Here is a 16,196-nt window from a genome sequence, read left to right as displayed (position 1 = left end):
GCGGTGCGGGAGCGGGCCGTTGTGCATCATGGCAAGTTCAACGTGGCAGCATCAATGACATGATATTCCCGGCCCGGTAAGGTGTTGTTTTGAGGTATTTTGTGTCGTCATTTCTTTGCGTCAGTGTAATTCTAGTATACAAATCAAACCAGAACACGATTTTGATGGTTTCGTTAATTCTGGATGTAATAGAGCGTTCTAGAGAATGGAGTCAGACTGAGTGAACCTGAAGGAGGAGCCTTTGGACCAGACAGGTGTAAATATTAAGGCCAAGTGATAGGGCCCTAGTTGTTTGAAATACACTCGTAGAGTAGGATAGGGCCTACTTAACGTTAGAGAGCGAGTGTCAGTAAATAAATCCAATTCACTTCTAAGAATTCAGATTGCACATGTACAGACCATAGACTTTATGTTGGGTCGACATATTTAATAAATCTCTGTCGCAAGGAATAGTTCCAGACAAGATGAAAATTGCCAAAGTAGTTCCTGTGTATAAGAAAAGTGATAACAGAAACATTGAAAACTACAGACCCATTGCCTTGCTGCCTGTATTTTCTAAATTGTTAGAAAAGATTGTATGCTCAAGAGTAAATAATTATTTAGCTGTAGAAGGCATTTTGATCCCCGAGCAATTTGGTTTTCGCAAATATTCTTCTACCAGTATGGGTGTATTGCATTTAACTAACATTATTGCTCATGCACTTGATGAAGGGAAATTTTGTCTAGGCATTTTCTTAGATTTGTCCAAGGCGTTTGACACCATTGACCACCACATTCTTATCTGCAAACTTAAATCTTATGGTATTCGTGGAGTTCCTTTAGACTGGTTCAAAAGCTATCTGCAAAACCGAATGCAGTTTGTGGTTGTCAGTGGGACCAAATCGCTTTCCACCCACATTGATTGTGGAGTGCCTCAAGGCTCAGTGTTAGGCCCACTATTATTTCTTATCTATATCAATGATATCATCAGTGCTACATCATTGTTTACTTACTCACTGTTTGCTGATGATACAAGTCTTCTGTCCTCCCACAAGGATGCGTACAGTTTAATATCTTCAGCAAATGAAGAACTTAACAAACTTTATCGTTGGTTTTGTTGTAATAAATTGTCACTTAATCTTCAGAAGACACAATGTGTTATTTTCAGAACAAGGAATAAGAGGATACCTGTAAACACCCCTTCTCTCATTATTGGTGGACATCAGGTAGCTACAAGCGAAAATGTATTATTCCTTGGTATTACTATCAATGAATTTCTGTCATGGAAGCAACACATACTAAATGTATGTTCCAAAGCTTCTCGGGGTGTTGGTGTGATGCATAAGCTAAAATTTATTGTTCCTAAAAGTGTCTTGACTACACTGTATAATAGCATCATAATGCCTCACTTGATGTATTGTAATGTTGCCTGGGGTAATACTTATAACAGCCATCTTCATAAATTGTTTATTGTACAAAAGAGAGCTATCAGGCTAATAACAAGCTCACACTTTACTAGGCCAAGTGCCCCCCAGTTCTTACAGCTGTGTTGTTTACCTCTAAACGAGTTAGTGTGTTTTAACTCATTGGCATTCATGTACAAGCTTCACATGTCCAGTTCTCCCTCCTTATTTCTAGATTTGTTCGTCAAAAACTCAGTTGTTCATTCCCATAATACACGACAGAAAAACCTTCTGCATCTACCTCGTGTAGCTACCAGTATTGCCCTAAATTCTTTTTATGTGTCTTGCATAAAAGAATGGAACATGTTGCCCTCAGATGTTAAAGATAGTACCACTTTTTCCAGATTTAAAGTGTTGGCTCGGAAGTATTTGCTTCATCGATATTCTCAGTCTCATTGATGCTGCTCCTTTTAAATTCTACATACATGACTTCATCTCATCGCTTTCCATTTGAGTAATATAGTCTAATGCCAATTATGTTTTGCTTTAAAATTCCATAGGTACTGTAGTGTGTGTGTGTGTGTGTGTGTGTGTGTGAGGGATTGAGGAATTCCACTAGAATTATTCTATGGCTTTAATGTTTGTATATAGTAGTGAGTTATTATATTACATGTCTTAACTTGCCTTTCCAGGGGTTCTTATTATACAAGCTTGCTTTTCTAAGACCCCTCCACTTTACATCTATATGCATCTACATGCATTGTCAATTTATATTCAATTCTGCAAATTGTTTTAATCACATATTCAACAATGTATTCCTTGTTACATATTATTGTTCTTATGTAATTTTTGTATTGTGGAAACTTTTAATAAACTTGAAACTTGAAACTTGAAACTTATTCACCTCAGACGCCGCTCAGCGGGATTTATTGAGCATTTATACTAGGCCTACTTCCTCAATTGGGCAAAAGTTGATCTGGAAACAATCAAAACAAAATTCTGTCAAACCATATCGTATGATATGTGGAGAATGTATCATCATCAGCATACCATACTTGCCAATATTTTCATTTGAGAAAGCGGCAGAATCCAGGATGCCTATGCGAGCAGCGCTAGCTTGTTAATGCTAAGAAATCTTTCAAAAGTGGTAGTGTACTGCCAAATGCGATAGAGTTGGCAAGTATGGCATACACATCAACATGTCCAATGGGTGTCTACTTTTTAATCTAGAAAAGTAGAACATTTCTCCATTTCAGTACAAAATCTTGAAATGTACTCGATAATATCTGTTATCCTGTCTGCTTTGAGTTTACCCTGTTATAGAGATGGTCATGTTGCGTGTTAAAGGACAAGTTCACCTTCCGCCAGCATGTTTGTTTGTTGTTAATGTTATTATCATTGTTGTTTATAATGTTAACGCCCTCCGGTGGGCAATCGTGTTAAGCGTCTTGGCTGCGGTAATAAATCTACACCACAACCGTACCTGGAATCGTCCGGTGTTTTCTTCTCGTAATGGCGTGGTGGCATCGTTTGGGATCCGAATCTTAGGCCCGATTTAACGTCCACAGGAATCCGAACGGGGAGAGATCTCGCTCGACATAAAAGGGGCCGGACGTTCAGCAAAAGCGCTGTGATAGTTCCAGGTACTGATTTCACCTTTGTGTGTGTAGTCCCATACATACACATTGAAAATGTGTGATGCATCAACGCAGCGATGCGCCGCAGCGGCCAAGTCCAAGGCACCCGCACCCGCACCGACACATCGGTGCCCCGTGACTACTGTCGGAACCACGGCAGCTGACACATCGTGCACAACCCCTTACTTCCCCGGAACTGTTGGTCTCTACCCTCCCGTGGAGGTCGACGTCCACTTGAGAAGTGGTACACCACTGAACATCATCAGAGTGTCAATGGCAGAGAAGTTGGAGTTGGATATTGTGGTTGATTCATATGGATATGATGATCACTTAATTCATGATTACTGGTCTATTGGAGATAGTCTCAAGCTGCCTGATAGTCTCATGCTGACAAAGATAGTAGGCCTGACCTGCTTCTCTATTTATTGTAATGGCTTACAGATGTTGTTTGATGCCATCGTCGTGAGTGATGACAACACAGATAAGGACATAATTGGCGGCGCCCCCTTCATGGAAACAAACGACATCTCAGTGCGCCCCTCAAAGCATGAAGTCACATTCAGCGATGACTCTGTGTTCACATACAATTGGCATTGTGATTATCCTCCTTCCTGTCAGCCTATTCATGAAAGTGACTATGATAACCAGCATCAATCTGTTTGCAAAGCAGCTGACAGCACGCCTGATTCCAGTCACCTTCAGCTTTTAGCTCAGTGTGAGTCTAGCTCTTGCACCAAGCGTTTGCCTGCCGCCCATGCTGGACTTCTACATACAGAGCAGGAACACCACTTTGAGTATGGACTTAGCTCTGATGACTGTCACCATCCTGTCAATTGTGATCCTCATTGCCCTACTACTACATCCCCGTCCGGCTCCCAGCTGGAAGGCGTGAATGACCCTCCACCCTTGGCTGCTACGTGCCCAGCCTTGCCAACGCACACCTCATCAATCCCATGCTCTGGCACCCCATCGCCATCTGCTGTCATGATAGACATCGCACAGACTCCCCAAGACAGAGAAGGCCCTGCCCATGCACATGGTCCACCCCCTGAGGCTGAAGCCATGGACGTTGGTCTCCCAACAGCGATGCAATACCCCGGTAGTGCCCGCGTGGGTGCACCTGACCCCAAGCTAAGGGTGCCCTTCAATGTTGTCCCTAGCACTTCCTGTCACAATGGTGATGTCTGCTCCCTGACCGCTGTACGGGATACCTCTGATGCCCATCTTGGTCCTGTATTGCTATATCCTTTGTGTACCAGCACCAGCAGTTTCCCTCCTGACAGCTCGACTGATGTGCACCACATGTCACCCATGGGGTGGGATACGCCTCCCCAGCCGTGGCCTGATGATGTTCTCGAGCATTGTCCTCTCGTCACTAGCCAAGTTTTGGTACAGCCAGTCCCTGCCCTTTCTGCTCCTGCCCCCTACCTTGCGTATGATGACAACCATCCCCCTGATGGTTCCAGCCGGCCACCGTCCACCATCCCCTTACGGGCAGTACAAGCTCCTTCCCTCTGGATGAGTTTGTTGCTCCTTTCCTGTTCCCATTCGCGCCCCCCTGATGCCAGCAGCCCACTGATGTCCTACATGCTCCATGCGGCTTCTTTGGCCCACACCCTGATGACTCCCTACCCCAAGTCATGCCCCTCTTCTATCTGTGCTGCCTATGCACCTGGATAGTGTGGCCCATTTTGTTTTGTGTATATTGAGTATAGACAATAGACTTTGATGGACATGTTAATCATGCAGTAACTCATTCTTTTGTGTTTTTATGTACAGATGAATAAGATGTTTAACATGCCTTTTTATCGGGTATACATGTACGATTGTATTTCATTCTTTCTAAACATTTACGGTTGTTGGTTTGTTTGTTTTTTCATCAGAAAGTAAATGTAATGTTTCAGTTGTCAGTATTTGTACCAGGTGTACCCTCTTTTTATAGATACACGTCTTCCTGATTATTTTTGTGTTTTCATTAAAAAAAAACAAACAAACAAAGACAAGAGAGAGAATAGATACAATTGTACTGTACTGCTGTTTATCAGTAATGTCCTCAGCTTATTGTTTGCTTTTCACCAATGTAGTTGGTGTACTCATGTGTTATGATCGCTTTCATTGCTGCAATGCAAGTTTGTCCCTGTCATACTCAAGCCCTTGGACTCTGTCCTCTTTGTACATATGTAAGTGTGTTGTGTTCTTAGAGGGTTCTCTATCTTTTATAAGATGTGTGGTTTTACATCATTGGGTAAAGCCAATTTCATTTCTCTGTTTTGGATGGGAAACCAAATCTGTTTTTATACTTCTTACACTTTACCCTCATTCGGGTATTTGTACTTTCTGTTCAAATTTGAGATCTGAGTGATTCCTCATATGGGATTTTTTTACATAGGTTTTATGCAGATCTTTATAATTATTTTGATCTGCAAGATCTGTATAATACTTGTTTTAGTTTCAGATTATACAGGTTTTATACCTCTTGTCGATAAAGTATTGTGTATATTATGATTTATTATGCCTCTTCTGTTGCAGTAACTTGATTATTACCCAACAGATTTCATTCAGACTTGCTAGGGAGAAGTATGGGTGATCATTCCACATGAAGGACACAACAGTTTGTGGTAATGGCGCCCTCAGTGTTCCAACTTTGGATGCCAATGCTTATTTCTTGTGTGTGCTCTATCAGCCACATTTTTTATAAGATTTTTTTCAAATTTGGTAAAAAGGTGCTTTATAGTGAAATGAAGATGCTCATATTTTTTGGTGGTGGCACCTTCGTTTGTTCTGTCTTTATACATGAAAAGGTAAATTCTACAGGGTCCGCTTGTGTGTGCGACCCTACTTTGTTTCTTGACTGATCTTTTAAAAAAAATTTTATGTACATGTATCTTAGTCAAATTTATACACCTACATCAATTTGGATTTTATTGTATCCTGCAACAGTTGCCATGTACAAAATTGTGGCCTACAAAGTAATCCAGATGGAGTATGGGAGATGGGTTCGGGGGATACATGTGCTCGATTGCGAGTGCTTCTAGTTTACAATTTGCAGTGAACAGAAAGAAGTGATCTGGGCAGCACTTGGTACATAAATATGCTCTGTGTTTGATATTACATGTAATTGCATTCCAAATGTTATATGCATAATTTTGAAGATAATATCTATGCACCAGTCAAGTAAGTCACTGTTTGAGTGTAGATTTTTAGGTTTGGTTTTTAAAACAATCCTTATGTTACAGTTTGGTAAAGTCACCCATTATTTGGTTTGATATATGAGTATAGTTATAGACCCTGTGTTTATGCTTGTCCAGCATTCCCACGTGTGACTCTGTGTTTTTACTAACAGTATACCATGCTGTAGTAGAAGTATAAAGTAGTTATTGCAAATTTTTTATATGCATAAGTATTGTATCATTTATGCAGGGAGCTGTCTGTGTATAATTGCTTAATGAAGTGATTTTGATGTGTATTATGGGTAATATGAAGTGCATGCATATGTCATAGCTTCGTGTATTCTTTCCATGCATACGTGTATCATGTTTATTTTTGTAAACTACAAGATGGTGGATTTTAAGTATACTGTGTTTGATTTCACTAGTGTACATGTGTGTCAATGGAGATTTTAGTCTCTACGTACTATGATTTAAAGCATTAGATAGATATTTTTATAGGAATGGAAGAACACATCTTCTGGCGGTAGTTATGTTTTTTTGTCTCGATTATCTCACACTCTCATAAAGGAATTGAAGAGAGAAGGTGGTGAAGATGGTATGTACATGTATGTTAAATGATGGTGTGGTACAGTTGTTTAATTTTGATACAAAAGTTTAATAGAGTTTGAAGTGATTGTTACAAATTTATTATGATTTATCTTAGTGCTCATGTGTTATGTAAAAGGGCATAAAAGTATTGTAATGTTTGCATATTTGCAGGATAAGTAGATATGTAAGTTATTTGTTGTTTGACCTTTCGTAATACCTGTTTGGGAATGTTATGACTTATGTATGTATATAGGTTCCTTTTTTTCGTTGTTACAAGCTGGTTTTTGACTTGCTCAGCAGTTTGACAGACTTTGATAGTTGATGTGTAACATCAAGCTGACAGTGCCAAAAGAGATGATGCGTTATAAGTGTTACTCAATTGTGATGATTTATTAGGTTAAGGGTCAGTTGATGTTATAAATAAAGCTTCCTCTCTTTGTGTTTGAGTAGGATATTTTGCTCCATTTTATTGGAGGTATAAACTGATGTTGTTTATACAGTGTAGTAGACATGTTGCCAAGAATTACTTAGAATCTTGTTTGACATGCCGAATTGGATTTTTAGAGAGAAGTATTGTATTGAGCTTTGTAAGCAAAGGAGAAAAGAAGTAGTCACGCCAGCATGTTTGTTTGTTGTTAATGTTATTATCATTGTTGTTTATAATGTTAACGCCCTCCGGTGGGCAATCGTGTTAAGCGTCTTGGCTGCGGTAATAAATCTACACCACAACCGTACCTGGAATCGTCCGGTGTTTTCTTCTCGTAATGGCGTTCAAACTAAAAACGAGGAATGTTCATACAGGTCTGCATTTTGTTTGCGAGTGCAAAGATTCACGTAGGGTCCTAATTAAAATGCACATGAAAGTTTTCCTTTTCTACACTATATGCATTGAATGCCAGTGGCAGTTCGCGAAAATTTCATGCCACAAAAAAGGCTGTCATCTCCAATGCGTGAAAATTCATGCTGCGAATATATCATATTTTACAGTATTCATGTGAATTGAGAGAATGCAGCAAAGAAAGTTTGAGGGAAATCAGACAATCTGTTCAAAGTTTTGAATTGTTTAATTTTCAGTGCTGCCATTACTGGATGAGAAGACTAACACAGCTTGTGATGTCACATGTGTAGAAAGATGTAAAGAAAATACATAGGCCCTACATGTATAAAGAAAATTCAACGTATTTTCACTTTTCTCGCTAACTATACACAGGCCAGTCGCTGTATGAATAGCTGTGCTTTGCACAGCGTCTGGTCGGGCTATTTTCTCGCATAGTTAAAGAGTACTTGACTTGCCTTTCTCAGAAGACGGGAAACTTGTCAATGACAGGTCGAGGGGATGAGTACTTGAGAAAATGAAATTTTGTGAAATTCTATGACAGAAATTCACTGACAGCAGAAACTTATAAAATACATAAGTTTTAAATGGATTGTCCAATTTTCCTCAAACTTTTACTGATTTGAGCTGTTAGTACTGCTGCATTTACTCAATCCACATGTATGGAGGTGAACTTGCCCTTTAACTGTACATAGTCCTGTCGCTGCACAGCACTGTTTGTATCTGCCTGTGCTTTGTTCAGTATCTAATGGGGCTTATTAACATTGTTGCATATATGATTTGTTTCCTCAGACAGTTGATCATCAAATTCTTAGACTGAACATCAGAAATGAAAAGTATGACTCTGCTGCTGTCTCAAAGACAGTGAATATTTGCTGATGAGGTACAATTCTAATCGTCTGAGAGTGGTGTGTATGTGTGTGTGTGTATATATATTATCATATATTCTATACCTGGAGAGAGAGAGAGAGAGAGAGAGAGAGAGAGAGGGATCATCATTATCATGTTAGAGTCCCTTCATTCAGAATACAAATTCATGATTCTTTTTCTGTAATTTACATACAATACCATGTGTAGTCAGATGGTGATACATGTACAATTGTATAATCATAACCTATTTATATTTTTTTTCTGTTCTTGCCTTATTCACATTGACACAACATGAAGACGATGGATCTGCCACTGATGCTTACCTTGTCTGCTCTCCTCACCTGGTTGTGTTTCTGTGATTGCCACGGAGACGGAGATGCTGAAAAGTTTGTTGACCCCGACCTCCCCCCATCACACTATCCGTACTTCTTCAGAAATGACAAAGAGGCAGCGAAAAGCTGCAGGCAAGATGCAAGCTGCCCATATAAGGTGTGTTTTATTTCTATTCATTGAATCACCAAAACCCAAGGAAGACTTTTATTCACATCACATGACCTTAATTGGTCTTTGAAAAGGAGCATTTAGGTTTAACATTATTTCACATTTGTTTTTTGAGCATCATGATTTTATTTATGTGCTTCACCAGTGGTAAATTGATGAAAATTGTTTTGAAGGAAGCTACTATTGACAAACGAATTTGTTGTGTTCTACATTGGAAATTTTCTTTTCAATTATGCAGCTGTTAATTTCTACTACTCTTTTGAGTAGTCAACATCCATCTTCCTCACTTCATAACCCAAGCTCCATATGTCAGCAGAAGAGATTGTGTACTCAAGCTCACCGTCCCCGTAGCATCAATCTTTATATAAATTCTCATTTTATCCCCTAACCACTTACATCTGGAAACAGTTGCCAACCCTGGCAGTTAATGCCCCAACAGTAGCTGCCTTGCAGGAGGCTGCCCTTCCTGCCATCAGAGGGCTGAAACCTCCTGTGGGTTCCATGTTGCTGTAAATCTTACAGAATTTTTTAGTGTGCACATCACTATTTTTATTGTGAATATGCTACGACTGCACCATCACCTACTGTCACAGCACATCCCATCTCAGTTTAGTTCGGAAAGAGCTGCTTCAGGGATTATCTCATCAAGGTTCAAGGAGTCAAATTTAATTGATTATAACGAACTGTATCTGAACTCTATCTAGTATATGACTTTATTTCTGTATTAGATGTCATTGATATTTTGCATTTTTAAACCTCCTGCAACCAAACTGAAGTACAAGTGAACTGTCGGGTTGAGCCATGGGTTTTCTCTCAATGAAAGCAGAATGCACACGAATGAATGCAATGAATGTTTCATTACTAAAACAATGTCAAAAGCAACCATCTACTGTGCTATCAAAATCATCACCAGTGCAGTGAATTGTGAGGACAGTTATGCAGAGAGAGTTGTAAATGCATGCTAATGTTCATGTTCTTAATGTAACCTTTTCATACATAGGATTCACTTGACAGGTCTAGTTGCTGGGGCTATGAGGCTGGCTGCTTGAAGGAAGACTATCCAAGTTATCCTGTGTGCACAGAGTTTGCCAGAGGCTGGTATGTTTCCTTGCACAACACTTGTAGTCTCATCTTCAGTCAACTTGTTTGTGATAGTCAAACACAGCAGATTTATCTTGATGGAATATTCTACTGATTAGATGTTTGAAATATGCTTGCTGTCATTTTTTTTTTTTTATTTAGGATTGATGCTCACTATCACTCTCAAAATAGTAAGAAATGTAAAGTTTATCATGTATACTAGTATATCTTAATCATTCCTTAAAGGCATAATTTACCATTTGCAGATGAAACAAAAACCTAGCATTAGTGCTTCTAAATAGTTCCAAAATATGAGTTAGGGATAGAAACAACCACTGTAAAAATTTGAATCCCTATGATCGATGTTAAGTTTGTTAAATACACAAAATGTGAACAATAGTTATAATAAGAATGTTTCCAGACTAAACCGTCTACAGTTACGGTTTATTGAGAAAAACACTGATATCTCCTTATATTTTAGGCTTTATTGCAAAAATTTTATATGGTAGGATGTTTTGTGATGCAACAGACCTACATATATGCATCAAATGTGATATCTTGAACATTTTTGAAATCACTGCTCCCAAAGGTAAACTGGACCTTTAACATTGGCATGTATAAACTTTGACATTGGTGATCATTGTACACCATTGTTCATCATGGATATCATCATCAGATATGTAGACTTGCATTGTTTAATTTAAGGAGAAAATGCATTTTAACACTGTATTGGAGACCTTTTTTGATTATTTGCATAGGTGAGATGTTCACCTACAATAAATTTTCTCTTGGAAGAGCATCTCATTTTGATATTGCCATGGGAACTGTGATTTGTTGTTGTCGTTTCTTGTGTTTGTGAGGTTGTGTGTGTCTGTTGGGCAGCTCACCGCAAGCATTGTTTTGTTTTGTTTTGTTGTTGTTTTTTTTGTTTTTTTGTTTTTGTTTTTTTAGGTTCTGCCTTCCTTTGTATGATTTCATATATGCAATACACAATATGAAGAACATTGGAAATAAATGTTTTACAAACTTGAACTTAAAAAGAAAAATGCTTCACAGGCAATGATATATTCTCTTGTGCTACAACAAATAATTACAAATTCAATCTTTTCCCCCGAAGGTCAGCAAATATTGAAGCTCAGAGGGATGTCTTCTGGACACAAGCAGACTTTGGCTTCATCAAAAACACTCTTGCCTCAATGAAGACAATCTGCCAACCAGAGAAGGAGGTTTGTATGATTAGCATCTGCAGCTTTGAGTAAAGAGGGCACAATAATACTTACATGATATAAAAGTATTTAGATACTGGTACATGTGTGACATTTGTGTATACTGCAGCTACCCCTTCCCTGAATGACAATATGCATGCATGTGTAACTTTTGCATATATATCATTCCTGTCTTGTCCAATAATAGTGTGAATCTTTGCGTCTTTCTCCAGTGAGTGGAAGTGGATGTTTCGAGAAACCTGTGGGTGATTTAGGGTTAACCCTTACCGTGCTTTATTGGCCAGTTGGCAACTAATGGAAGCTAATTGTCAATGAATATGGATTATCTAATCTCAGTAATCCCTATTGTGTCCCAATATTTACCTGTTGGACTGAGGCACACCGTCATGCCTCGGTGGGCTTGCTAATGGCGCCACTAGGTCAAGTTTGAATGGATTGCTGAGTGCTGATGAAAAAGATTGGCAAGTTAAAGGGACTGTACAGTTCTGGTTGAGGTGAGGATGTAGCTTTTAACGATTTGCGAGATATTCAGAAACCACTCTATGAGATGTCAAAGAGCATGCAATTCTAAGGGGAATCAAAAGTTTATTTGATGAAAATCGGTTTTGAAATGGTTGAGATATCCAAAAACAACCTGGGTGAAACAAAGAGATCATAATAAAAGGCATGCCTGTCGCCTTTTATTATTATCACTTTTTTGGATATGTCGGCCATTTGAAAACCAATTTTCATCAAGTAAACGTTGAATCCTTCTTAAAATTACATGCTCTTTCATATTTCATAAGAGGTTTCTCATTATCTCACTTAGGAATGTTATAAACCTGAATCATCACCTTAACTAGTACTGTACAGTCCCTTTAAACCAAGTGCCAGAGCACATGAAGGGTCAAGGCAGAACTGCTGAACTTTTGTTGGACTTTAACTTTGTAAGTAAATGTTAAAGCAGTTCTTATTTTGTAAGTTGTGTCGATGAATCTCTTTAAAGTCATGATACACTGTGTTTGTATCACCAGTGGGTGACAACACAGATAGCATAAATAATTCTACAGGCTTATGGTTCCAGAATGTCCACTGAGGTTGTGTCCATAAGGAAATTGTGATATTACTGATTATTGCTTCTTTCTTTCCTACATCCAGGGCGATTCCATGCTAAGGTGTAGTGAATTCATCCGTCACTGCCAGGTGAAGAATTTGTATCTGGATCTGAGGAATTTAGGTACAGCAGGCAACAGAAACAGGTATGTGCTGTGCTACATTAAATTTGTCTCTGATGTCACCTCACTCTTATATTTAAAAAAACAAAAACAAAAACAAAATCTTCATTGAAGTACTTGGTACATGCGAATATTAAAGTTATGGATTAATATATTACACCACTGTTACTCTATGACCATATCTGTTATTCTAGTCAAGTAATTTTACCAGTGTGATCAACAAAGTAAGCATAAGCTATGGTCTGTTTTTAGCTTGGAAAGAGTTGGGTGCATTTACAATAAGAACATTCAGTTTTTTATTAAATATTTTAATTGAACCAAAATGTGAAACTGAAAAAGAGACGGTGCATGGTTGATCAATATACAATTTGTATTAGTAACACCCAGTCAGGAAAACAAAGGATCTGAGTGGAGCACTGTGGTCCAGTGGACAAGCCAATGTCATTTGTGAAAAGGGGATTCCGGGTTCAAATCATGCCAAGTGCCTATATGTCTGTCCTTGGATGAGAGATTTCACCCACAATGTCCCATTTGGCCCATGGTATGTAAAGCATTGGAAGTGGCATTGCTGGAGTGTAGCTATAACGGAAGATCCTTCGTGAAGAACAGCACTATCAGTGCAGAAGCTACTGTGGACCGGAGATTCAAGAGGGCACTGTTGGATGGTGTGATGATTACTACCGGTGATTGCTGTGATCATCACTATGAAGATCAACAAAAATCTAGTTAACTGTCAATCAAAGTAGATCATGTATTACTCGCAAGTTACCATGTCTAGGTAGCCAGCAAACTTTGTCTTTGAAGGATCTGTATGTAGTAGGTGGAACCAGTCAAAATTGATGAACCAATCTGGAGACAAAGTGAGAAGGTAATTTTCCAGACCATTTTTGACATATTCACAATATGAATTGGTTTTATGTGCACATTCGGTACATGGCAGATGTGTTGATATGGGTTCATGCAACGGCACCATCTTAAATTCTTAGTCCATGTAACTTTTATCATGTCACACTCAATTATGTGTACATGGATAGTATTGGATTGCTCATTGTTAGCATGCTCTCTAAAATATTCTGCAGGTTTAGTGTGGAAGCATTCAACAAGCCAGGGGTAGTTGGAGGCCACTGCAAGCTGGATAGAGACTACCTCAAGTCCCAGAGTGCACATTTTTCGGAGCTTCAGTCGTGGTAAGACAGGTTCTGTACATTTTCTATTTTGCTGTGAGCATTCTTTCATCTAGACTTTGGAAATGTGAACAGTTTATGTCAAAGCGTAGATATATGATGACATTTTAAACCATCAGGTCTTGGGATAAATTTGCTGCAGAACTGATCATCTTGTCATGAAATTTGCAACTCTGAATTTTACTGCACATACTATATTGGAAAATGTGAGGTTAGACTGGTTGAATTCATTGAATTTGCACACAAATAAAGAATGAATATTCAAAGGAAATTTGAGACAGAAGCATTTATTTCAGTGTTGCCAATCTGAGGATCAGTCATATCAAAATTTAGAGGCTTTAAATAATTTTGCAATTGAAAATATCTTTGGCATGTGACAAAATAAGGCTCGAGTGAAACATACATTTAGTAATGGACATTCATATAAACGTTTCTGAAATATTCGGCCTTAGAATGGAAAGCAATGGCAGTGCCATGAGAGACTGTGTTGAGGAGATACAGTTGTCTCATTCTACAGGGTGAGCTCAGAGAGAGAGAGAGAGAGAGAGCTCAGAGAAATGGAGATGTCATATTTATTGTATACATCTGTTACTATTCTTCTTGCAGGTATGGGGAACTGAATGAATACACAGAAGTGGATTTCCAACCAGTCGTACAGGAGGCAAGATGTGACATTACGATCACACGTCCCACCATCTTCATGAAACTAGATGCAGGTGAGGATATTTTTTGGTCAGAAGAAAGTTTGAAACAATGTTTCGTTCCAGAACATTGATTTGTAAAGTCTTTACCTTCACCCTTAACTCTTTATTCATTATTATTCTGAGACACCAACGTAGTCACGGTTTGGGGAAAACATTTTGTTTTTCAAATCTATATAACTTTTTTTTTTAAAGATTTCTGTTACCCTAGACCTGTACTGAGCAAAGTTGTAGAGAAAATGCCAAGCTTCACTTTGATGTAAACTGTATGACAAATGTACGATAGTTTTCCTTTCAAATAACCAGTAGATAAATTATTGAAAAGACATGACTTTTGCACACAAAACAGTGACCGAAACTTAGAATTTACTCACATAATCAGTAGGAAATACCCCTCCATAGTCAATCACCAATCACCACATAAAATGCAAGCAACATGTAACAGGAATGGAATTGTGAGAAATGCTTTTATTGCACAGCAGCATTTGGCGATTTATCAGTTGCTTTTGGCGGGTTTGTGCGTTTGAGCAAAATATGCGAAGTTGGCATGCAGTTGACTGAGTAGGGCATAGGAATGTGGTGCATAAAGAATTAAATGAGTTACCATGTGAGAAGATATGAGTGATTATGTTTTACTGGTAATAGCCTTCTTTTTTTTTCTCTCTGCTTCTCTCTCTCTTTTCTGAAAAAAAGAGAGCTATCATGAACCTGGCAAATAATCTGATCATCTCAAATATTGTTGATAATGAATTTCAAGTTTCAAATAAAGTATTTGTGATAACTATCAATGACATCATGAATACTATACACATGTCCTGAATCATGGTTTACAGAGGTGTCACTGTGAAATCCAATAAAGAAAAATGTGAACAGAATGTTAAATAAGTACAGTCACTCCTTTCTGTTTGGATGTGGTTTACCTGGTTGTGACAATGTTCAATCTTACTGAGAGGCTGAGGTGATTTCCGGTGCCATAATGTCAATGAGGAATTTTTTTTTTTCGTCATTGTTTAGGTGTGAACATGTACCACCATTTCTGTGACTTCATCAATCTGTACATGTCTCAACACATCAATGGAAGCTTCACTCGGGATGTCAACATCGTCATGTGGGATGCTGTAAGTTTTGTAATCTTCTCCAGGGCTTTTTGCACTTAGAATATAGTGTTTACGTCAAAATGGTCTCAGATATTTCTGACCGATCGCACTTCAAAATTCATGTATTCTGTACACTGATAAATGCCCATCCACTGATAAATGCCCGTCCACGTGACAGTATGACTGATGTTGTTGTTGTAATCATGCAAAAAAGATCACATTTCAGTCGACCCTGTGTGTGTTTACTTTGTGATCTGCCAGAGTGGCTTGCATTACGGGGACTTGTTCCATGACACCTGGTCAGCGTTCAGCGACACCGAAATGATTCCTCTGCGTGACTGGGATGGAAAAAGGGTGAGTCATAGCAGACTGATATTTTCATGTCATAGTACAGTGCACTCCTGTTATAACAAAGTCCTTGGGACTTGTGGTTTTCTTCCATTATATCAAAATTTTGTTATAGCCGAACAGTATAGTGTATAAAGACACACAAAAGATGATAATTTAGGACCTAAATTTTGATTGCATTGTAGCAAGAAGTTTGTTATAAAAGTGTTTGTTTTAACGGGAGTGCTCTATATCAGTTAATAGGAATGAAAATGATTATGGTAATTGTCACTTCTTCGGTGTGAAATGTGCATTAGTCTGTATGCAGTTGAAACGTAAAGATGTTTAATGCATTTTATGGCTTCGGCATCATTTAAGTAAAGC

The 16,196-nt window shown here is 38.5% G+C and overlaps 1 protein-coding gene across 1 annotated transcript in view; it reads left to right on the top strand.

The window, feature by feature from the left end:
- Nucleotides 1-51: 51 nt before the first annotated feature.
- Nucleotides 52-16,196, top strand: part of LOC140239685 (EGF domain-specific O-linked N-acetylglucosamine transferase-like) — a 22,039-nt gene continuing 5,894 nt past the window's right edge. Inside the window, exons 1-9 of the mRNA XM_072319513.1 lie at nucleotides 52-76; nucleotides 8,780-8,971; nucleotides 9,984-10,081; nucleotides 11,181-11,289; nucleotides 12,427-12,527; nucleotides 13,583-13,690; nucleotides 14,294-14,403; nucleotides 15,403-15,506; nucleotides 15,747-15,839. Of these exons, the coding sequence (XP_072175614.1) occupies nucleotides 8,783-8,971; nucleotides 9,984-10,081; nucleotides 11,181-11,289; nucleotides 12,427-12,527; nucleotides 13,583-13,690; nucleotides 14,294-14,403; nucleotides 15,403-15,506; nucleotides 15,747-15,839 (912 nt within the window). The 5' untranslated portion in view covers nucleotides 52-76; nucleotides 8,780-8,782. The remainder of the gene's footprint in view (nucleotides 77-8,779; nucleotides 8,972-9,983; nucleotides 10,082-11,180; nucleotides 11,290-12,426; nucleotides 12,528-13,582; nucleotides 13,691-14,293; nucleotides 14,404-15,402; nucleotides 15,507-15,746; nucleotides 15,840-16,196) is intronic.

The sequence above is a fragment of the Diadema setosum genome, chromosome 2, assembly GCF_964275005.1.
Source record: "Diadema setosum chromosome 2, eeDiaSeto1, whole genome shotgun sequence".
NCBI classification, from domain to species: domain Eukaryota; kingdom Metazoa; phylum Echinodermata; class Echinoidea; order Diadematoida; family Diadematidae; genus Diadema; species Diadema setosum.
This window is presented reverse-complemented; position numbering and strand designations above follow the sequence as displayed.